The sequence below is a fragment of the Python bivittatus genome, unplaced genomic scaffold (assembly GCF_059951505.1).
Source record: "Python bivittatus isolate LINGU-HERP-01145 unplaced genomic scaffold, Pbiv_v1 ctg000590_np1212, whole genome shotgun sequence".
In the NCBI taxonomy this organism is placed as follows: Eukaryota; Metazoa; Chordata; class Lepidosauria; order Squamata; family Pythonidae; genus Python; species Python bivittatus.
Window position 1 is genome coordinate 14937352 of NW_028277086.1, and position 25426 is coordinate 14962777.

Sequence of the window (25426 nt, forward strand, 5' to 3'; positions counted from 1 at the left end):
AAAAGAGAACATTGGCAAATCACACTTGGAATGCACAGTCTATTCAAAATTAAATTTTAACTTTCAGTTTAGAAGTGCTATAGGAATTGAGGACTAGAGTGAAGAGAAATGAATGGAACCTTCTTTAAAGTTCCTGCAAACTTGAGAAAATGGGTATTTGGGTTAAATCATTCAGTTTGGCCACTGTTGCACACTTCCTGAAATGAGTTTTCTTTGTTTCTTGTCAAGCAGTGATGCAGATCAAGCTGCCAAGGGTAATCATCAGGTTGGGTATGCAAGTGACTAGTTTTTCACTTGGGGTTGTGTGGTTTTTCTCCTATGATCTGTTCTTAGCACAATGTGATATGTAGTTAACTTGCCAATGAAAATCCTTTTTAAATGAAGTGTTCTCAAAGATGCAAAGCTGTCCCTTTGTTAATGGAATTTGTAATTGGCAGGTGGCTGGGTAGATTACATACGGTCCAGGATTTTCAGAGAAGAAAGAACTAGAAGGAAACTGTGACCTGGCTTACCATGGTTGCTCCATGCATTGTGATAAGCTCAGAACTAAACAATCTCTATTGTGGCTTAATGCATCCTGCAAATGAGCTTCAAAACATCTTAGCTGAATCACTGAGACTACCCAGTGATTGTGGCTGTTACTTACATCAGTTATCCTTCAAATTACTAGGGTGTTTTCCTATTTTTTTCTGGCTTAATATAGACTGTGGTAGGAATCAGTTACTCTCAGAATGTTGTGGGCTACCATTCTCACACCATCTCTTAGCCCTTGTAGCTGGAATTCATAGATATTGACTTCTGCGGATATCTGAAGATCCACAAAACTCCAGCCTGGCACAGAAGAATCTGTTCCCCCAATATTTACCTGTGTTTGTGAGGAGATAATGTGGGCAAGTGCTGTATGTTTTCCTTGGACTCCTTGGAATAAGGGTACAATAGGTATCTGTTGGCTTGAACATCCAAATTAGCAATAATTAATTTTAATGTAAGAAAGAAATATAATTTTTTATATTTGATTATCTTTTCACTGAGGCAGGTTCTGGTTTTGGGAGAGGCCGGCTTGAACTGATTTTTTAAAAAATTATGTGCCATGTATCACAGACTCCCTAGAGTCAAGAAATAAAATAGGTTTCCAAGAAGAATCCTATCATATTTCTTCCTATGAAACCCTTTTTATAAATGGTTGGAAATATGTGTTTAGTTTGATTTGCAAACAAGTGTTATATGCACGTTCCAAAGCACCATTTTGCCTTTAAATATGAAGCACTGTTTGAAGCTGTCAAATCATTTACCATACCCTTTTTCACCCTGGTGCCTTCTAGAAGAGTTTAATTTCAACTAGTCGTGCTGGCTATAGAAGATTAAGTAGAACACATCAGGTTGGGAATGGCTGGCTTATCATTAGAAGTTTAGGAACCAGGTGAGATTTTTTAATAAGCCTACTCAAACAATCACAAATGGGAGATGTTCATGAGGAGGGCTGTTTCTATGTTAAATAAGGGATGGGCAGGTTCAATTTCTTTTTTACAAAAAACTTAAGCTTCTTCAGTCAAAGACTGGCACAAATGACACATGTTAGAATGAAGAAATTCTGAGACCAGATGTGCTTTCAGTACTAGAACTGAGCTAAAATCATCCCTAGAATGGAAAAATTACATACATGAGTTGGCTTCTGGATTTTTGAAACATTCAAAGAGCTTAGGAAGTGCAGGACCAAATCTGGCAGTCTGGTCTTTTCCTTGGAGCTAGGGAGAACTGGTGTTTTTTCACTACTGTGTTCCTAGTTTCTGTTCTTCTTGGAACTAAAGGATGGTGATTGGAACTAAAGACTGGGCTTGCCTTCAAAATCTGTGAAATGTGCTGTAACAGCACATGCTTGAAACTTGAATTTGGGGAGAAAAACCAGAGCATTGTTCCTGATTCAGTGCAAGGGGCAAAATGCCATCCCCTGGGAGAATTAAGCAGGCTCTTTACGCCATGAAAGACCATCAAAATAGAGAAATTCTTCCCCTGTCCAAATGAGGTTTCTATTTGGGAAGTAATGAGTTGGTCCCTTCTGTTATGTTTGACTCACATTCATTTTTCATTACTAAAATGGTACTGATGCATCTCATTTTGAGTGCTCAGTTAATTTGTCACAGAAGATAACTGACTCTGCTAGCCATAAAATTTGTTTTATTGCCGATACATTTAAACACTTCTGATTAACTTTTATTGGGGTCATTTTATTAAATTTAATGCCTGTGAATACCACACTGAGTAAAGAATTAGCTGCTTCTGATTTCTGTGGGCACATTTAAATGTTAATAGGAGAGAGGAATGATAAGCCCACCCCCCAGTTTTGAAAATCAGCATGCCGGAATTAAGTGGAACTTAGTAGCTTCTCCACTTTGATATTCCCCAGGCCTATTGGATTCTACCTCCATAATCACTGGATTGTTAAACAAAACTACTGCATTGAAAAGAGACTTGTGTCAGGAGCTAATAACTTTTTAATGGACCCTATGATAGGCATTAATCCAGTAAAAAATATTTTTAAAATGTAAAAAATAGTGGCAGCAAGTGCTTTTCTTGGGCAATCACACATATGTGATGGTGTCAGAGAAACCTAAATGCCTCCTAGTAAAAATGACGGAGAGGATGTGCTGATCTGTGGAGCTTAGAGAAAGCTGTGATTCAAAAACAATAGGACTTGTAGGAAGTCAACAGGCCAACAGGTAGGTTCTCTTTTGCCTCCCCCTCCCCCCACCTTGGCCAGTGATGTCATGGCATTGCTACAAAGAGAAGCTGTTTGCTACAAAGAGTAGCAATTGCCTTTTTCTATAGCCCTCTGGACCGTTCAATTCCTGGCAAATAGATGGGGTAGAAATGGAAGCAGTAACAGACTTTATTTATTTGGGCTCCAAGATCACCACAGACAGAGACTGCAGCCATGAAATTAAAAGACGCTTGCTCCTTGGGAGGAAAGCTATGGCAAACCTAGATAGCATATTAAAAAGCAGAGACATCACCTTGCCAACAAAGATCCGCATAATCAAAGCTATGGTTTTCCCAGTAGCAATGTATGGCTGTGAGAGCTGGACCATAAAGAAGGCTGAGCGCTGAAGAATCGATGCCTTTGAACTGTAGTGCTGGAGAAGACTCTTAAATGTCCCTTGGACTGTTAGGAGGTCAAACCAGTTAATCCTAAAGGAAATCAACCCTGACTGCTCATTGGAAGGATTGATACTGAAGCTCAAGCTCAGATACTTTGGCCACCTCATGCGAAGAGAGGACTCTTTGGAAAAGACCCTGATGCTGGGAAAGATTGAAGGCAAAAGGAGAAGGGGATGGCAGAGGATGAGATGGTTAGATAGCATCACTGAAGCAATGAACATGAAATTGAGCAAACTCTGGGAGGCAGTGAAGGACAGGAAGGCCTGGCACAATATGGTTCATAGGGTCACAAAGAGTCGGACACGACAATGACTGAACAACAACAATAGCCCTCTTCCCTATCATACCCCAGTAAGTTGTCATTCAGAGGCTGGGGACAATGTCTTCTGAGCCAAGAAAGACAGCTCTGAGATAAGAAAGGAACAATTGTTCCCAGGCTTCCTTTGGCATACAAAGAAAGGGACTGCCTTCCCCCATCCCACCACTGAGTAGCAAGCAGAGGCTGCGGAAATAGATTGATCAGCTCTTCTTTCCTTCCTATCTTTTTTGAGCTGTGTGAGGGGAAGACATTTGGGGAGAAGCTTGATGGGTCAGATGGGGAGCCCCTGCAGGCCATATTCAGTCCAGGGCTATTGGGGGGAGGGGGGCTCTGTATCACACATGGCACTGCTCCTGCTTTCAGAAAATAAATAATCAAATACACCAGGTTTCAGAGCTGTTAACTCCAAACATAGATGTTTCAAGAGACGAAATGGTAAAAGAGATATATGTTTTGCTACTGACAGTATTGCAAATTATATTTTCTTTAGGCCCAGATGATTGAACATGCAGAGATTTTCGCACTTCTATTACAGTGTTTTATTTATGCTAAAGTTATTTTGGGGCAATTTACTTCAGCAACTGAGGAGTATTTAGAATTAGCACCAAGTAAATGCTCTTTGTTTGGAAGGTAGGCTTTATAGAGTCAGTTGGTCTTCTCATTGCATCTGGTGAAATCCAAACTGTGAGGGAATGGACCTTGAGGTAATCAACCATAATTGGATTCCATCCCCGGGTGGGTTACTGGGTTGTTTTTCTAGGAATATAAGCAGAAGTTCAGGTGTCCAGACTGGTTGATATAGGAGGCCTTACAGGTGAAAATGAAGGTAACTAGTAATAAATCAGTAGAACCAGATGGCATTGATCCAAGTTAATAAAGAACAAAAGAAGTAAAAGTAGCTGAATTGCTAACAATGTGTAATTTATTACTGAGAGAGCCAATATGCCAGAGTTCTGAAAAATGGTGGCTTGTGTTATAATCTCTTGAGAAGAAATGTGCTAAGAAAAATAGGCTGGTAACCCTTGATTTGCCTAAGGGAAAATACAGATAATTTTACAAAACTGAAACATGTTTATGACTTAGGTTTTTAAAAGGAATGCTAGAAAAAATGTCTCTGTGTGTGTACACACACACACTATGATTCCATTTAAGGTTTTAAGAGAGATTTTGACATGGTACACAACAACAATGAAAATCTCACAATTATATAATTTGGTCATATTAGCAGGAAGTGGATCAGGGAATCACTTTAGATACTCTCTTGCCTCAAGAACTGAGAATTGGATATATTTTTAGTACGGTGTGTGTTTTAGACAGAAAATGGAAAATAAATTTTAAATTGATGTCTTGTAAATGACACATAAAAGAACCTTGAACACTGTTCTACCTGTCTGACTTAGATTTAGTTTCCATAAAGAAATCTTGGGTTCTAATATCAAGGAGGAAGTTACATCATAAGCAAATGGATATGCGAATTTGCTATTTTTAATTATTTTTAGTCCATTTTTACTTAAAATTAATTTGAAAGTGAGGATTATGGTTCTTTCCTCAACACAAAAACAATTTGAAAATTCAAGTTCTAGATTACCATTATGACTGTAGCTTGCTTGCTAGACTCCAGGCTGATCGTAATGCGCATCCCCAGGAAGGAGAGATTTACATGTTCATGCACAGAATGAGATTAACTCCATTCTTCTATGTGATGGAGATAGAAAAAAAGTTTGATTATAGAGATAAAATTTGAAGGAAAAACTCCATGAAAGTCTTTGTACCTAGGGTGGGAAAAGCATAGAATTACCATCAATCCTGACAATTTCTGATGAAAGTTTGGGATTCCTAGAAATCTGGATGATGCACAGATAATTGAAGCAGAGAAAACATCTATTTTAAGAGTCTTCCCATGGAAATAGGCAAACATTTAGTCAAAAATTTGTATAATGACTTTTATTTCTGTTTTCTGTATGGTGTCAAGTCTCATTGCCTCATGCTTTTATTTCTCTGTAGAAATTACAGAATTTGTGTGTAAGGCTGGGTTCAAATATATATTTTCTTTAGAATCTACTTATGCATTGCAATAATATTGGGAACTCTCTCCAGTATCAATCTGGAGAATCTCAAAGAAATCTCTATTTGTAGCAGCTCAGTGCTATCATGATTTAACTAGTGCATTGGCTAATTGGGACCTAATTGATCATGATTTGGGCAGCATACTAACCTTTCTCCTTCAACACTGAATATTTGCATTTTAATATTTAAAGTTTAAAGGTTTTTTTACATGTTATTTTTTATTTTTTAAAAATAAAGTTTGATTTTTGTTAATTTCTTGTGAGATTAGTCTGTATCCCAAGAACAGAAAGAGGAGTTGAATCCTCTAGATACTGTCCCTATGCGCTACAAGGCCAAGAGGGAGGTTGCTTCCTTCCTTCCTTCCTTCCTTCCTTCCTTCCTTCCTTCCTTCCTTCCTTCCTTCCTTCCTTCCTTCCTTCCTTCCTTCCTTCCTTCCTTCCTTCCTTCCTTCCTTCCTTCCTTCCTTCCTTCCTTCCTTCCCTCCCTCCCTCCCTCCCTCCCTCCCTCCCTCCCTCCCTTCTGCATTTTGACCTTTTGACTGTCAGATCACAAGATTATGAGAGCCCTATCACTATCACATACCAAGTTAGGGGATGGCTACCAAGTGAAACAACCCCTGGAAGATAGGTGATGGCAGTAGGGTCAAGCCAGGACCTTAAAACAGGAGGCAGGAGCAGGGGGTAGAGACCCAGAGGGCTTCTGGGAGAGAGGTTTGGAACCTCCAGCCTTCTACTTCACAGGCTCAGCCATCTAGTACAATTGCTAACATATTTCTCAACATCTTGCCCAAACTATCATTTCCAGAAGTTTTTGACAGTTAAAATGATTTATGAATAACGCAGTTTTGCTGTGTTGGCAGGGATTTTGTCTGCTGGCTAAATGCATTAATTTTGTACCATTGACTGAACTGTAGAATGGAAGCCTACTCACATTTTCCTTAACCCAATGTACAAGAGGACTTTACTGCATCTTCCTAACTAAGTACATCATCTAGACCAGGGTTCCTCAACCTTGGCGACTTGAAGATGTGTGGATTTCAACTCCCAGAATTCGCCAGCCAGCCAGAATTCTGGGAATTGTAGTCCACACATCTTCAAGTTGCCAAGGTTGAGGAACCCTGATCTAGACCATACGCATATCCCCAATCTGTTCAACTATCTGCTTTCCATGGCTGGTGTGGGTCTTCCGGGCTGTGTGGCCGTGTTCTTGAAGTTTTGTTTCCTAACGTTTCGCCAGCACCTGTGACCGGCATCTTCAGAGTGCAGGAGCACAGACAGGAGCAGCTCTCTCAGAACTGCTCCTGTCTGTGCTCCTGCACTCTGAAGATGCCGGTCACAGGTGCTGGCGAAACGTTAGGAAACAAAACTTCCAGAACACAGCCACACAGCCCGGAAGACCCACACCAGCCATCGTATGCCGGCCATGAAAGCCTTCGACGATACATATCTGCTTTCCCATCTGCACTTTTTTTTTCTTGAAAAGGGATATGAAACAGAGGAAAACTTCAATGGTCAGGTGTGTGGGTGGGTGGAGGTAACTTTCTGATGCCAATATTTCCAACCTCCAAATGTGTCAGGACTGCAATTTTTTTTACTGCGACAGCTGGGAATTTTGGGAGTTGAAGTCCTAACACCACTGTAGGGTGCTAGGTTGTAAATGCAGGGGACATAACATTTATATTGCTTCTCTACAGACACATATCAAGTCAGTTTAAGGTCCATTTAGAGTTTCAAGGTGAACTTTTGTGAAAATGTTACTGATTTAAAGCTTGTACTTTTAATTTTAGAATAATTGGTTAAAATTCCATGGTTGCTTGCTTGCATGCCACCAGTGTACACTAAGCAGTTTTCCAGGCAAGGATAAAATGAAAAAAATAAATCCCCTTTGTGCTTTTCCTGGTGTTCAGCAGGAATAGGTAAGGTATGTTCCTTCAGATATTATTGAATTCCAGTTCCCACCAGCTTTAGCCAGCATGGCCAGTGGGAAATACATTCCAAGAATACCTGGAGAAACACATCTTGCCTGCAGATTTAGATATGTATCACATAATTAGTCTACTCAGTATAGAAATGTGTACAGTGATAAATTTTATCATTCCTAAAAATACTGTATGTTCAAATAAGATGTATAATAAGAATTGTTTAACGCATTGGATTACATTAATGCAGCAGTCTTAGAAGTCACTATGATATAAGGTAGCTTGCCTGCTTTTGACGTAGTAATATGTATATAGAATGAAAGACCTTTTTAGGACATTTCATATAGTGACTTGGTTTGGTTGTGGGTACACTTTAGATTGTGAGATGTTTTTATTCTAGTTCACACCCACAGAGCAGTGGAGTAAACAGGAGAAGATTAATTCCTTTTTATGTGAGAACTAGTTAGGACCCGGACCCCCCACCCCCATCTCCTATTTGGCCTCTGCCTTCTTAACCTCCCCTTGGCTCCAACCTCTTGAAACTGAGAAATACATTTTGAGTTGTGAACAACCTTTGCAGTCACAAAGCAGAGAAATTAAATGCAGTAGCAGCTGTGATGTTCTAGATTATATTTTGCCAGATGTTTAATTTTTCTTGAGGTTAACATCCTAATTTGCTACTTATGTTAAATGGTGTGGGGGAAAAAAGAGAATACAAGGTACACTGATGTTTCCCTTTGTGTACCCTCGCATGTAAAAGATTTACCATCTTTATTATTTTGTATCCATGTCTAGTGAGCAGTCATATAAATTGATTATTAAAAATAATAAATACGTTGAATGTTATGTAAACAAAAGTGCCTTGCACTACACTCATTCAGCTCAATTTTGTCCCTGGTGGATTTTCTTGGTAGCCATTATCTTACACAATGTTATTAGATGCCTACTCCCCCCTCCGTTCTATGGATGCATTTTGGAAGCTTTCTACCTAACCTTTTCTGATACTGCATATATTATAAATCTGAATGATTAGACTTCTTTATTTAATTTCTGAAACCTAAATTTCTTTCATTTAATCAGCTCCATATTTTAGCTATTCTGCATCAAGTGATAGGAAAGAGAGTCATTTCTCTGTTGAGAGAGTATCATGATGACACAGTAACCCTGTTCCCACACAGGCTTAACCAACTCAGCCTCCTAATTACCACTGGCTTGGTCACATCTACTTACTGGTGCTCCTGCAGGTCACAGTCACATTACCAGGGCTAAGAGCTGCAAATTGAGGGAATACAGAATCCCCACCCAGTTCCTCTAGGAAATGCTTAATATCCCATGAATTCTTGAACCAGAAGAATACTGAGAAGGCTTCCTGACCTCACTAGCCCTTTCCCCACTGGCTAAGCAGACAGTAGTAGTCATAGCTTGGCCCCAGCAGCCAATCAACATTTGGAAGGTGTGTTCTTTGCTGCCTGGGCTTGGCAGTGAGTTCAGGTTTAGATGTTTCTACAATATGACCAACATGATAGAGTTATCCCTCTTCATAATTGGGCAATTTAGGACTCAGTTTAATCCCCAGGACTTAGATTACCTTCTTGATGTTTCCATAGCACATTAACCCCCTCACCAGTTGAGTTAAGCATGCTGTAGGAACAGAGTCTCTGACTCCATTTGGATGTACCAACTTCAGTTTAATAACTTACCTCTTCTAAAGGAAACTATGGTTAACTGAGAATTTCCTACTTGTTCTTTGCTGATTTAAAATGTTTCTGCACTGCTTGCCATGTACAACTTCCAAGAGAAAAAAGTGGCAGAATAAGGTCATTAAGGGCATTCATTAAACTGAGGTAGACATGCGCAAATTGGCTTTTTATCATATCCCACTCTTTTTTCAAAAGAGTTCAGAGTGTCTTTCATTGGACTATTCCCTGCTGTTCACACAATGACTCTTTAACATAGTACAGTCAATGCGTGAGGGCAAGCAGAGAACGATTCAAGGCTCTACAGGGATTTGAGCTCAGGGTTTCCCAAGCTCCAACACAACACTCAAATTAGACTCAACACTGCTTGGGAAATAGATGGTGTTGTGAAATAATATAGGCCAGATTTACAGTGGGCATGGTGCTCTTCTGGGTCTCTAACTGCAAAAGGTCTGAAGCAGTCATTGAACATGGGGTGAATGCTTCTCAGTACCAGTTGCTGATTTGATTCAGTACAGTGTTCTTTATACTATCTGTTTGTAAGCCAGTGCTATGGCTGTTCTGTTGCAAGGTATTTATTTTTGTATCAAATTTTGTTGTGTGACAGGACTACCAGATCTGGGCTGCAGGAGTCTTGATGATCACTAAGTGGGAGCAAAGATATGCAGAAAAATCCTATTTCCCACTGTCTAGTGGTCAGGCAATTTTGCAACCCACATCTGATCACCTTGTATATGACATACTAAACTTAACCAGCATTGAGATGTAGTTAATGATCATCCTCTGCTATTATAAGGAGGTCAGTGATTTTCTTCTTTGTATCATTTATGAGGGCCTCATGAGTCCTGTGGACAGATAGTGACTGATTCAAAGAAGATCAAACAAAGATGGAATGAGTATACTGAAATTTTATATAGAGATCTCAACATCCAGGAACCTCCATTTACAAGAACCTCTGGTACTATAAGGTGAAGTTATATCAGCACTCCATTCATTGCCTTTTCCGTAGCAGCCCCTGCCCTGGGGGACATCCTTCCCCCGGGATCCAGCAGGTTCCCATCCTTTAAGCCTTCTGTAAAGCTGTAAAGCCATAAAGAATTGGTTTTCCCTCTAAGCATTGGGATAAGGTAGAGTAGGAACCTAAGGACTGTATGGTTTGATAGATTGGAAATAATGGGTCAAACACCTCGTTTTCTTGATGTTGTTGTCTTTGGTTTTATTATTGTTGTGAGCCACCCAGAGTTGTGTTTTACAAGATGGATGGCCATATAAGTCTTTTAAATAAATAAAGATTTATTCAGAAGCCAATAGGATTTGATGGATTATTTAAAAAAATATGACAAGCAACAGAAGAATCAATAAAGGTAATTGGCAAACTCTAGTAATGAAAGTCAAGGAGCACAATGAAAAAAATAGGACTAAGATTAAATGTAATGAAGGCCAAACTAAAGTACAACAGGTACAGCAACCAGCCTTAGACTTGCCAACGAATATATTGAAATGGTGCATAACTTCTGCCTTTTAGGATCAACTATCAACAGTATAAAGAACCAGCAATCAAGAAATAGGGCAGCTGTGAAGGCCTTGGAAAAGATATTCAGATGCTGTAATGTGTCTATACAGTCATATGAAAAAATAAGTACACCCCACTGAATTTTTTTACTTTTTCAACATGGTTTCAACATATAGATATTTGATCTTCATTTCAACAATATTGATAAAGAGGATATAATATCATGCACCATATAAATATCATGCACCATTTACATTTTGTAGTCCACTGTATAATTTAAATAAACATAAATGCAAATTTTGCATGTGGAAAAAGTAAGTACACCCCTACACTACTTCAAATGCCTAAAATTAGAATCAGGTGCACCAGATCAGATGCAAATGATTAGAATGTTGTTAGAGAGGATCTGGGAGGAACCTGTCTTATTTAAACCTCAGACATTTAGTTTGATTTGCTATTTGTTGTTGAAGTATGTGGTATCACCATGCCTAGATCAAAAGAACTTTCTGAGGCCTTCAGAAAGAAGGTTATAGATGACCTTATGGCTTTCCCTATGGAAGGGATTTAAAAAAGATCACTGACATCAATCATTCCACTGTCTGGAAGATCATCTACAAGTAGAGAAGGTTTCAAACAACTGTCAACTTGCCCAGGCCAGGCTGTCCCAGCAAATGCAGCCCAAAAGCAGAATGTAAGATGCTGAAAGAAGTCTCTTAACCCCAGAATTTCATCATGTGAACTACAGGTAGCTTTCACCACTACTGATGTCAAAGTGCATAATGTTAATTAGAAAGAAGCTGCACAAATTAGATCTACATGGAAGGTGTGCCAGGAGGAAACCTATGCTGTCCAGAAAGAACATCTGGGCAAGACTAAAGTTTGCTCATGAACACCTAAACAAAGATGAGGACCTGTGGAACAGTGTGCTCTGGACAGATGAGAAAAAGATCTGTTATTTGGCCACAGTACCAGAAACATGTTAGGTGAAAACCATAGACAGCATTTCTCCAAAAGAGCCTGACGCCAACTGTAAAACATGATGGTGGAAATGTTATGATTTGGGGCTGTTTGGCTGCATCAGGGCCTTGGCAACCCACCATCATAGAATCTACTGTGAATTCTTCATTGTAGCAGAGGGTGCTTGAGGATACAGGTAGTTCTCATTTAGCAACCACAATTGGGACCGGCAACTCAGTCGTTAAGCGGAGTTGCTAAGTGAAATCACTAAGAAATGATCTTACTACAGCTTTCCTTTACTTTACTGACCTGCAAATGCCATAAATGTGAGCACTGGTTGCAAACTTGCTTTTTCAACACCATTGTAACTCTGAACGGTTACTATACAAGGCAGTCACTAAACGAAGACTACCTGTAATGTGAGACCATCCGTCAGAAGATTGAAGCTCAACCAGAAGTGGACCTTGCAACATGACAATGATCCTCAATATTCCAGTAAATCCACCAACGAATGACTGGAAAGAAAAAGAAAGAAAAAGACATGGAGGGTTCTGGAATGGCCCAGTTAAAGCCCAGGTCTAATCCCATCGAGATGCTGTGGGGTGATTTGAAATGGGCTGTGCATGCAAGAAACCCCTCCAACATTGCTCAGTCGATGTCAGAGACTGGTGGACAGTTATAAGAAATGCCTACTTGAGGGGGCAATACCAGGTAATAGAGCCAAGGGCGTACTTTTTCCACAGAAGGAAATGGCATATCTGTTAATTTTTTTGTTGAATAAATGATTACAAAGTCAATTTTTCATAGGCTTTTTGTTCAGTTACATCACCTTTATCTTTTTATACTGTTAGAATGAAGAGAAAATATTGATATGTGCACCAATGTTAAAAAAGAAAAAAACTTTACATGGGATATACTTACCTTTTCACCTGACTGTACCTACAAAGATCAGAATCATGTAGACAATACTTTTCCCTGTAATACTTTACAGAAGTGAAAGTTGGAATTTATCGGCTTTTTAAAAAACATCGGTGGGCCACACAAGGTTCCTAGGCAGGCTGCCTGTTGTACAGGCCTGGTATAAGGAAAGAGAAACAGGACTACCAACAGCAAGATCATCAAAAAAATCAGCGATGGATGCACTGTTGGAACATCTGAAAGACCAGGTTGAGGATAGATCATCCTGGGGGGTGTGGGGGGGGTGATCTATCTGTGCACTCACTAGGAAACCAACTTGATGACACATCGTCATCATCGAGTCCTATATAGAAGTGATCAATAAGCATTTGGCATGTTAAAAACAGGGTCATGTTTTGATTTTTTTGAACAGCTGTCCTAGGGCATTTGGACAGCAACATCAAGTGTATTTCTTGAGATAGCGAATGCACCATACTGCATCTTGGCATATCTTTTGTTTTCGTAATCTTCAGATGACTGCCAAGTACGTGGGTACATAGTTCACCTCTTAATTCTGTTGCAAATTCCTATGCTTGAAAGAAAAAAGCAACATAACACATTGCAGCCTCATAGCTGTACACCTTTTTTGAGCTGGATCAATTTCATTTTTACTTATTCTGGGAGTATTAAGCTATAGATGGTCCTCTACAAGATGAAGAATCACTCTCAATTTAGCTAAGAGATATTGCTTAAATAGGCTAAAGCAAAAGCTTGTTTTACAGTGTTCATGATCGAAGGTTGGCAGTCTGTGGCAAAACAAGTGCTTTTGTCAATATTTAGCAAATTAAATTAAGGAAGATAAATCTTGTGCTTTAAAATGTTATGTTTTTGCTGGATAGAAGTCTCAATAGCTTTTGGATTATATCCTGTGGAACATGTATAGTTACCAAGTAGATCTGATTAGCTGCCATCCCATAACCCCTGTTCAGAAGTCAGTTTTTATATATTCTCAGGATTTTATGCTATGCATATTTCCACTTTTATATTAAAATCTTATCAGATGTTTTAAATGAAATAAGGCCCCTTATTGCCATTTTGGTATAACGTATTTTATAATTTGATGTGGAATATTTGTAATCCATTGTTGTTGAAGATAATAGTGTGTAATCCTGAATAAATTTAGTGGAGGTAGGGTTATTTATTTATTAATTTATTTGTCCATCCATTTATCTATATTTCAAATTTAGACACCGCCCATCTCATGAGGAAGTGACTCTGGGCAGTTTACAATAAAATAAAATAATAGAATTGGCAAGCCAAGCTTTAGTTTTGTTTTAAAAATAAAAAAAGGTTTTAAATGATTTTTTAAAGAGTTGTTTGTGTATAAAAAAGTTATTTTTTTTTTTTTAAATCTGAAGGTGGTATGATGTTGTGGGCTTAAAACTTGTGTTCAGTTTTTTAAGAAGGTTCCTTGAAAAGGTATAATGATCACAAGCCATCCTTATTATATTTGACAGATTTGTTACTCCTTTGTTTAATATTGCCCCTATTGATATCAATAGGATTGCTTAGGAATGCTTAATTTTGGATTAGGAATGCTTAATTTTGCAGGATGGTGCTCTGGCACATTTTAAAACATACAATGGAGCTGAAAATTTCCCGCTTTGAAAAAATTATAGTATAGATACATTATATGCTTCATGTCTCTATTATTTTGAAAATAATAGCAATAAGTTCATCTTTATCATGAAATATACTGTTATTAAGCCACAGCCAATCATGGTTCACTGATAAATAGGAAAGCATGAGGATTTAATCCAACCCACAGTTCAGATCAAGCCAAGTTCATCTGCGACCCCAGACAAATCTATGGATGGGAACTCAATCATTTTTTTTAGATTTCATGCTTCTCTGAATTTTGTGATGCAATTTTTGGCATGGAAAACCTACTAAAGAGTGTACAAAATATACATTTGGAGTAAAATATGCTTAGAAATGTGTACTTTGAGATAAAATATATTTAGAAATGCGTAATTTGTGGTTAAAAATGCTAAATGTCTTTTTTATCAGGATTGGAAGAAAATGATAGATGAGTAGAGAAATGGGAGCATGTGTAAAAACTGAGTAAAATAGAAATAGTCTGCTCACTCCATCTCTCCTAGGAACTATTTGGCCAAATCTTACACGTATGATTGTCAGCAACCAATGGACTGGTGGTTTGCATCAGGGCCACTGAGAAGGGGAGAATCTCAGGCTACATTCAAAGCTAGGCTACAATCCAGGTTTGTCATCTGTACATAGGCAGCATGTAAAAAGGCTTCTGATGTTCTCTCTGGAGACAAACAATCCCCCCCCCCCAGCTTAGAGAGAAAATTAAATTAAAATTATAATAGGGAGATAAAACAAACCTGGAGGGAGGAATGTTGTACAGGATTTTAAAGATGCCTAGAAACTTAACACAAAGAGAAGACTGCCTTCTGAGTTTGAAACTCTGCTGATGGAAAGACTTTCTGGATAACCCCACACCCCTAAAGCTCAACGCAGCATCAAGGAGAAGACCCTACATTCCCAAGATAGGATCACGGTAGATAGAAATCTCATCTGGGTAATAAAAATGTGTGGACCTCTGTCAAATTGGCCAAAATACTATAGCACTAGCTAAGAATTTTAAATTTGACATATGCAGAGCACTAGCCTACTAAAATATCTATTAGCCTTTGGTGCCTCACAAGCATATTAATCATCTGTGATGTACTGAGAGGTTAAATCATGGGTGAGGTAATGGTAAGAAATACTGGGTTTGTAACTCAGCAGCATCTGGAGGGCCACATCCTTTGACTAAAATAAATAGCCAAGAAAATTATGGCTGTTCGAAACATATTTCCCCTTCCCCCCCAATTTATTTTTTTATAAGAACAAACTGAAAAATTAGAAATATTGGGGACACCTGGGGTAGCGAAGAAAAAAAAATGTTTTCTCTTTTGGAATGAACGAAATACTTAAAAAGAGAAGGCTTTACACACTCAAAACAAAATCTAAGAATGGTATAAAAGGTAGTCAACTGTATTTGGTATGGTTTGTAGCTAGGGTAATTGGAGCAGTAATCTAAAAGTATAGGGAAGGGACCAGTTGCCATTTTATTTATTTTTTTTACACACACACACACACACACACACACACACACACATACATACATACTTAATGGAATACACCACCTGAACTCAGTCAGGCTTATTTTGTAGGCGTATAAATAAATTCCACTAACCTGAGTTTTTCTTCTGAAGGAGCTTACGTGGAATTGCTCTCTAAGTATGCCAAATGATATTATAAATTGTGTTTTTTCAGCTGGTGAAGCAAAAACAGTAATATTTACTTATTTATTTACTCGATTTATATCAATCTTTCTGTTCAACTAGAATCCCAAATTAAATTAGGATTCAAATACACATTACATATATTTCACAAAATATCCAATTTTCCTCTGAAAAATCCCTAAGGGTAGGAACTCCCCTGCTTCCGTGTTCATGGCTTCAACGTTTCCAGACGTTTTTCATCTGTATAGCAGTGAGAGAGGGTTGTATGATTCTGTGGCTTGATCCCAATTCCTGTCTTTGCTGTAATGACAGAATTGAGCATCTCTATCTGCTGTTAGCCTGTAAACTGTAAGGATAAAATCTTGAGAAAAAGTGTTCCCCCTCCCCCCCCAAGTGGTCCAGACATTGGGTCTCTAGGCCACTCTCAAAATGAATTAAAGAGCCAACAATAAACCACCCCCAATTTCTCCAACCACCCCTATTGTTTTATAAATGCCTTTATGTAAAATATGAACTACATCAAAAGTTTAAAAGTATTTTCTGGTACTACAGACTGTTTCATAAACTACTTTTTTCGCTATGGGTCTATATTTAACATGGTTAACTTTCTGCATATTTTACAACACACAAAATCTTGTCTTCATTTGTACTCTGGAAATAGTTAACAATAATTCAATTAGCTTTTTGGAAGGGCATGTGTGTATGTGTGTATGCAAAGATTATATAAAAATGTATTAATTGTCTCCATTCTGTGTCTGGATCCTGTTTATGTCAGCAAGAAGCTGATGGCCTGTGCCACACATTCTTGTTTCTGCTGTAAATGTATTTATTTAAATGATAAAAGTACATTCCATTTTGAAAGAAGACTCAGAAGCCATTGGAGAGAGAACTGAGTCAGTGATTGCATTGAAACAATGAAATTTGCTCCATTCCATTCAAGGCATATTGCTGAATGTAAAGCCAACAAATATGCTGGAAAGAGAAGAGGACACTGAACTCCCACTTCTTCCCACCCTGCTGCTTTTTATAAGGATGCTATAGAATAATTTTCATGAACTGAGGTGCTTTCCAACTGTCCTGAATTCTAAGTCAGCATCCAGGTTGGGGAAAAGTCAAAATAGAGTGTTGGGAGTAGTGGTGACAGATTGAAATCCTTTTCCATATGCAGTGGTCCATATCTTGTTACTTCTCCACATCATCTCAGTCTTTTAAGGATAAATCAGGGATTAATAGTCTGCATATTGTTCTGAAATGAAATTCCTAGGTAGTGTAGGCAACCTGTTTTGAAACGCCCATCTCCCTTCCCCCTCAAAGAACATAAAAGTTTAATACAGTCCTGTCATACAGGTTATTGAAGATGTATTTAGGTACTATATATGTATGAACTCTTCTTGTGAACAGAAGCAAACTATCCAAATGCATCTTGCTGGCCACTCTATGATATAAGAGACCCAACTAAATAGGCCTTTTCTGTGATAAAACAAGATTTCTTTTGTTCATGCCAGAATTTTGAAAGCATGCTATAAATAATTAGATATTATCTGCATTACAGTAGTTTGACTGACTGGAAAGAGGCATTGAGTGTTGGAACACAGAAGTTACTTAACCACAGTGACACCTTGGAAGGAATTATGTCTGGAATGAGTAGTTACACCCAAAATATGATTTCCTAAATAATCAATTGTTTTATTAATAGTTGTTGGGAAAGACTGATTTATCAGCAGATCTAGAGCCCTGCTGTTGCAAAGATAAATAGGTAAACCTTGTCTTGGGAGAAATGGGAGTTAATCCAGTTTTTGGGAGGAACCAGGACAGATGGGGCTAAGCTAAAAACAAAGCTGCAGAATAATGAGGAGGGATGAAAACAGTAGGAGAAAATGTGGATTATGCTTTACAGAACCTAACTGTAGATCTTACAATTGTATATTGTGGATTGTTAAGAAAGGCATGAAATGGTAGTGATGGGGCACTCCCAACATCCTTTGAAAGACAAATTGTGCTAAGCATAGTCCTTTCATGAAATCATTGACATGTCTTGTTCATAGCTTTTCTTTCAGGAGTGCAGAACAATACAAGAGGATCAGCTGGTCTTGACTTGATACAACCCCCCCCCCCAAAAAAGACATAGTCAGTGTAGTAAATATAGCGTTAGATTTTGTGATTTTGAGGTGAAGTGGTGTATAGTCAAATGCATATCTTAGATTTTAAAGAAAAAAGATTTTAACAATCTTGGAGCAGTGATAAGTAGGCAGAAGAAGCTGATAGGAAAAGGAACCCAAGGCAGGTGGGTATTCCTAAAAAATGAGCTACTGCAAACAATTTCAATAAGGGAAAAATGTATGATAGCAGAAACACAAAAAGCTCAGTGAAAATATGAGAATAAAGAATGCTCGAAGGAAGGAAGGAAGGAAGGAAGGAAGGAAGGAAGGAAGGAAGGAAGGAAGGAAGGAAGGAAGGAAGGAATTAGAACCATGATTGCGGTATGGAGCTCACATTTGATGCACTGCAGTTGCTGGAATTCTTTTATAATGGTTTTTTAGCTTTTCTACAATAAATCCGAACTATTTGTGGGCTTGTGTAGCTGTTTTATCTTTTCTATTCCAACTTGCTGGGAAGAAATTGATAGAAGCACAATTTTGTGTTCATATTCAAAGTACTGCATAGCCTTATTAGAAAGGCTAAAGATCAGAATTAATACTGGTTAGTTTGTTTGTTTTACTAAAGGGCAAGGAATAAAACCTTTGAGCAATATGATCAAACTTTTTAGAGTTGTTCTTTTAGCAACATAATGTCCAGGTTCTTCCCCCTTTTTTTCTGTTTTGATTAATTTGTTTATCAATTTTGAGGTCCTTTCATGCTGTTACACATATTTTTATTTGGTTGATTATTTTAGCGTGATAAAATAAATATATTTTTAAAAGAACGAGCTGAGGTTGACAAAGGGGGTAAGAACAACAAAAAGGATGTCCTCCAATACATTAGAAAAGAAATGAATTAGTATGCCAACTGCTAAGTGAAGATGGAAAATGTTAACAGGCAACAAGGAAAAGGCAGAACTATTCTACTTCTATTTGATCTCAGTCTTCAACAAGAATACATGTTCCACCAGGCAACTGTGAAGTGCAGGATGAACGGACAAGGTTGCAGTTTAATATTAATAGGGATAGTGAATATCTATTTACTATGAATGGGTTTAAATATTCTGGGCCAGGTGAATTGCATCCTAGAAACTGAAGGATGATGAAGAAAGCTGACGGTCTGGCCAAATTCTCACATATTACCTTTGTGAAATCCTGGAGAGCAAGTGAAGTGTCAGATTACTGGAGGAGTGCAAATGTTATCTGTAGGTTAAAAAAACAATAGTGGGGGAGGAGAAAGGATCCAGAGAACTATTGATTAGTCATTTTGGCATCAATATTTAAGACATTCAAAAGAAATTATAAAGCAATTGATCTATAAATATTTTAAAAACAAAGCAAAGAATTTGACAAAGTACCTTGTGGCATTCTGATTAGCAAGCTAGTTATACAGTTGGATGGGATGACAATTAAATGGTTACTTAGCTGGATCCAAAATCATATTTACTATTTATTATATTTATTAGACCAATTTATATTTATATTCAAAGAGTGCTTATAAATAGTTCAAACTAAAAAATTATTGAGAGGCAAACAATTCAGTTCTGGTTCTTGTGCTGTTCAACTTTTTACAAGTGATTTGAATGAAAAGATGAAGGGGATGCTTTATCAGATTTGCAGATGACACATAATTGGACGAGCTAATGCCTTAGAAGATTGATATAACACCCATGCCAATCCTAACCAATCGTAATAGTTTAGAGAAATGGTATAGTATTTAAGAGAAATAGTTACTAAGTTTGTCACTGAGAAATAACAATCAGATGCACAGATACAGAATGGGGAATATTTAGCTTGGTAATAGTACTTGTGAAAAAGTGATACTTGAAGAGCTGAATGGAGCTGCCAGGTGTCCATCTCTTCAGCTGCTACCACCAGTGAGAGTGACTGCTTTATTCAAAGGTTGGATAATTTGCACATCAGCTCTGGCAGTGGACTCTCCGAAGACAAATAGAAATCTTAACTCTCTTTACCTGCTGCCTTTACCTGAACATACCAGAGAACCTGGGACCTCCTGCAAGCAAAGCTTTGCGCGCTTCACTATTCCCTCCTTTTTAGAATCACAAGCTTTAAAACCATCATCCATTGTGGTTGTATCTCCAAAGTCCAGGCAGTAGACATCTTCAGACCCACTTCAAAGCCTGGAAAGGTTTTACCTTCAAAGGCATCAGGAATGACTAGAATGACTCTGCTTCCTGTCTCTGAGCTCGGCAACTTCATGAGATTCCTCAGATCCAAATAGCAACAGCAGATTCTCACCCTTATTTCACTGGGGGCATCCTTCAGAAATGGCCGAGATTCAGATGTAATCTTATCCTACAAAATGCTTATTGCCCTTCTCCCTTTTTCTCTCCTCTCCAGTTCAGTATCAGATGGAAATGATGCGTAGTCTTCGCCACGTCAATATTGACCATCTCCATGTCGGCTGGTATCAGTCTACGTACTACGGCTCCTTTGTTACCCGTGCTCTCCTGGATTCCCAATTCAGTTACCAGCATGCAATAGAGGAATCTGTCGTTCTCATTTACGGTTAGCGTGTGTGGCTTTCTGTATTATTCCTCCCCCACCCCCATTCTTCAATATTATTATATACATTGCCTATGAACTCCCTGCCTCAAGAGCTGCCTTGGCAGACCTTTTCCAAGTAAATACCAACTCTGTGTCTGCAGCAGCCTCAGCAGCAGCGAAGTCTAGACAGGGTTTCCTTCTTTTTGTTTATTTTTCTTGCTATCAGAGCCCTGATGTGTATGTTTTGGAATGCCAGAGTAGCTGCTTCATTTTTATTCCTCCCAATTCCCATCCCTCATGGAAGGGGCTAGTGGAACTACACCAGATGTCTTAACAAACCCAGCTTGCTGGAGCGTCTGGCTCAGCATAAGACTGACCAATCATAAAGCAGTTTGCCAAGTATTTCCCCCCCAATTTTTATGCATCTGACAGAAGCATACAAAACCTGGACTGTTTCGTTGCACGAAGATCCCCCCCCCCTTTCTGCTGATTTTTTTTAATGGCGTTTCCTAAGCTCTCCAGACCAGATGTTCTGCGCTGTATCAGAACCGTAGGCAATTTAACAGTTTTATAGCTGTCCCCTCCCTGAACACTCACAGTTTTGCCATATCTGGCAAGCTCACGTATAGTTTCCAGCTGAGAAGTAAATGTAACGTCCTGAGTGTCTGTCAGAAAAAATACTAATGAATACGATCAATCTTACAAGCTGCCCCCAAATTGTTTCAGTATGTTAACAATTGGATTACAGTAAAGAACAAGTTGTTAAAGTATACTTATTCTGGCTGGAAACATTGCATCATCAGATCTTGATGAATTTTCCACTTGTTTCACTCTATTTGGGTTTTCATTTTATCACTGATTGCTAAAGGTTTTGTTGGGTTTGGTTTTAGACGACCAATATAAATATATTTTTGTTTGATTTTTTTTTTTAAATTGCTGCTTGGCAAGTCTGCCTCAGCTGTTATCTTGCCACAGATGTTAAGCTCCTTTGTCCTAGAGACTAAATAGTTTTCGTTTTTAAATTCATAAAATTTTCCATTCTTAATGATGGCTTGTCAACATGAAAAGTATGTACACATTAAAAAAAATAAGGCAACTGGAAACATTTACCTAAACAATTTTTTTTCCCCCAATACTGAGTCTGCATACTGTACTGCATCACATAGCTCCCCTGAGCCTGACATGTGGTAAGATGTAATGCTGTTGATGAGTGTGTGGACCCCAGTTCTGGTTTATTTGCAATTGGGCAATGTAAAAAAAAAAAATCTTTAAAGTTCATTTTTCTAGTATTGTTTTAGAAATTTCATTCCCTCTTTCCCTTCCTCCCTTCTGTGTTGATTCCCAGTTTGTTTCTGGAACTATTTCAAAATATTGGCTGTCACTTTTTGAAATCCTGGTCCAGAGTGGGCTATCTGTGGACTGCATGTGGCTTTCCAGCAGTTTAAGATTGCACCATTGAAATATGGCAGCGAAATAGGCTATTTTTGACGATAGAGTTGTCTTTGTCTCTTTTTCTTCTTCCAAAAATAAGAATAGGAGCAGGGAGCCTCCCAGAAGCAAATTCATCTTGTTTCTATCCTTAAACACCTACCCCACATCTGAGGGTCTGAAATCATGCAATTGGTTATTTTCAGCTCCTTTAAGAGAACTCCCATTCCAATATTTACCTTTTAACTCCTGCCAAAAAAGAGGGGCAAAAATTTAAGAAACTAAGCTTTTTATAATTAATGCACCCCCCCCCATGGAATTGTCTTCCCAAATACATCCTTGTTACAATGCTTTGATTTCTTCCTACTCTTTTGAGCGATAGAATAAAAAATTCTCAATTATCTCATATCCTTTTTGTGAGCTATGGGGATAGAATTCTAGACTGAACCTTCTAAGCTGTTATATTCTTACCTTTCTAAATAGCCCAGAATTTTTTTTTGTTTCTGAACTCTATATAGACATGGAATTAAATCAGTAAGATGTTTTTAGGGAGGATCTATTTCCACTATTGCATATGATTTTGAAATTAAATCAGTAAGATGTTCCTTTAGAGATAATGTATTTTCATTATTGCATAATACTTTGATATGCAGCTTTTAAAAAGCTTAATAATGCTAATACTAATAGTAATAATGCATGCAATTTGTGTTTCTTTGCTCCACAAATTGTGGTTTCATCAAATGATTTTAAACAAAACAAGACCTTTTTTTGCTGAAAGTTAAAACAACCAAAAGTTGCTTAGTATAAAGTGCTCAGATGAAATTCCATTACTTTCTCTTGTTTTCTATCAGATCCTATAAAAACTGCTCAAGGCTATCTCTCCCTAAAAGCATACCGTCTGACACCTAAATTGATGGACGTTTGCAAAGAGAAGGATTTCTCTCCAGAAGCGTAAGTGCAAGGGGAAATTTTGAAATGTGGGTGGCAGATAGATAGCATAAAATAGTCAAATCATTTGCTGTGAAACTCTGTAGAAACCTGCAGAGGAATGATATATGTGCTTTCTCGATAGCTAAAAGTACTGAGAGCCTTCACAACTGATAGGAGTAAAGAAGCAACATTTGCTTCACTGAGGAAAGATGTGTTGCCTCTGTCATTCCAGACAGAGGACAAATGCTAAAGGCAAATGAAGTTGAGCAGAATAGACAGAAAATGTAAGACTTGAATTCGTCACTTATAAAAATGTGAATATCAAGAATATTTTCTTAGCTTCTTTTACTTCTGAGTGTTCCCTTGCATATAATAGTTTCTATTCCAATTCTTAACACAAGTAACAAGGCCTACATAGATAGGAGCTTGAAGACCACAATCCAGAAATGTAACCTTGAATGTTCATGGCCTAGTTTGCACAGTGTGCTAGGCCATTATTTGTTGTTTGAATAAAACACAATAGTCTGGGTTCACACATCACACTAAGGCAGAGGTTCATAACCTTTTCTGGTCTGAAGATGACAATTGTTTTTTTAAAGGTTTTCTGTGGGCTAATTCCAGAAAGCACTAAATCAACCCATTTGATTTTTGTTTTTTGTGCCTTTGAGTCAGGACTCCTGGCAACTTCCTGGACTAGTTCCTGCAGTTTTCTTGAAGATTTTAAGATTTCTTCAAGATTTTAGAAGTAGTTTGCCATTGCCTAGGGCTGAGAGAGAGTGATTGGCCCAAGGTCACCCACCTGGCTTCATGCCTAAGGTGGGACTAGAACTCACAGTCTCCTCATTTCTAGCCTGATGCCTTAAATACTACACCAAACTGGCTCTTTGATTTATGTTTACCTTGTATTAAAATTAAATGTATGTGGTATGACAGCAGCATCTGGCTGATTTTGTTTGGGCTCAGAAGGTAAGCAAGGTCAGACCTAGTTAGTACTGGGGTGATAGAATTTCGGGGAAATTTAGAAGTGTAAAATAAGCAGAGACAAATTACTACTATAAAACTGTATGAATGTGTCCTGAAGTCATTGGGAGTTGAGACTTGACTTTATAATACAATTACTTCCTAGTTTTGTGTTTTCTGTTTCTGTCACACTATCAGTTACAATTCTAGAACATATTTTAGAGGTCTCTAGAGGCTGTAGGCTCTTGCCTGAGGTTACACACCTCTGTGTTAAATTGTAGACCATGTTTTGAAAACCACCATGGCCAAGTTAGCGTAATACACCAAACAAATGATATTATGCATAGTTTGGTGTATAAATCCAGTCTCTTATTCTGAAAATATTGAGGATGTACTATTCTGCACACTTATTTCTTATCTAGTCTTTAAAATGAAGGGATTGCCTTCCATTTCCAGCAAATTGTTTCTGTGGGTACCAGAGCAAAAACAAGTATCTTTTAAATGACAAGGACTGCCACACTTGTTCTAGCTGCAGAACAAAATTATCTTAAGGCTGCATTTGGGACAAATATTGATTAACCTTTTTTAATGTGTTTTAGAGCCATGGTTCTGTAAATCTGTTGTATTAGAACTAGTGGGATTTTCTCTGAATGTCTTTTAATGTGTGTTTCATCTTGATTTGCCATAAGATAGCTTTTGACATGAACATTAACAAAATTGAATTCTGGTCCAGAGCAATGAAGGAATGTTGCCCCTAAATTGCCTGAGCCCAAAGCACTGTGTTTCGTCTCCGATCATCTTTAGTCAACCAAGGGCACCTTATTATAGTTCAGTGTCTTTCATGACTCAAGAATAAGAACAGAGGAGTTCCAGTGGGCCTAGAAACTATTGAATATGTTTAGTATAAGAATAAATGTTTTAAGACAGAATAATTTGACAGGTTCTCATTGTTTAAAAGGATCTTGGACCAAAAAACAAAACAAAACAAAGATTGTCCTGTCCTCAAGGTATATGAGAAAGTGTTACATTGTGATTCACTACAGCAGTTGGCAATTCTGAGAATTCAGATCCAATGTATCTACAGTATACCAGCTGGGAAAAGCTGTCTTAGATAATCACCCCTAATCCTGCACATTGGTTTAAGCAGAACTTTAATCCAGGATCCCCTGTGCTATGTGATACACCATTTTGAAGTCTTGATACTTTAAAAATAGCTTGCAGTGCAGCATATGAAGTCATCCACAGATGAAGGTGTATAAGTCCTGATTGTGCTTGTAAGTCTCTCTAGATTGTGATGAAATTATTAACAAATAAGCAACTGGGAGGTAGATCTAAGCTAATTATAAAGAACAATTCCCTGTTTCTATGAATAAGATAGAATAGAAATGAATTGCATTAGAAAATGGTGAAATATATGTAGCAAAGAAGCCAGCAATTCACAAGTATTCAGTGGAGATGCTTTAGCCCAACCTTTGAACCATGGATCACTGGTGGTCTGTGAGAATACTGCAGGGAATCAGTGATACGGAGACTTTGGCATTCTCACTCAAAATTTCATGAGGTTTTGGTATGTCTCCCTCCAAAAGAAGAAGAAGATGAAGAAGATTAACATTTGCAGATGTAA

General features: G+C 38.1%; 1 protein-coding gene across 1 annotated transcript in view; it reads left to right on the forward strand.

Annotated features, from left to right (window-relative positions):
• Nucleotides 1-25426, forward strand: part of EIF3H (eukaryotic translation initiation factor 3 subunit H) — a 76362-nt gene that overhangs the window by 34325 nt on the left and 16611 nt on the right. The window contains exons 3-4 of the mRNA XM_007422448.3: nucleotides 20338-20505; nucleotides 22764-22863. Coding sequence (XP_007422510.1) covers nucleotides 20338-20505; nucleotides 22764-22863 — 268 coding nt within the window. The remainder of the gene's footprint in view (nucleotides 1-20337; nucleotides 20506-22763; nucleotides 22864-25426) is intronic.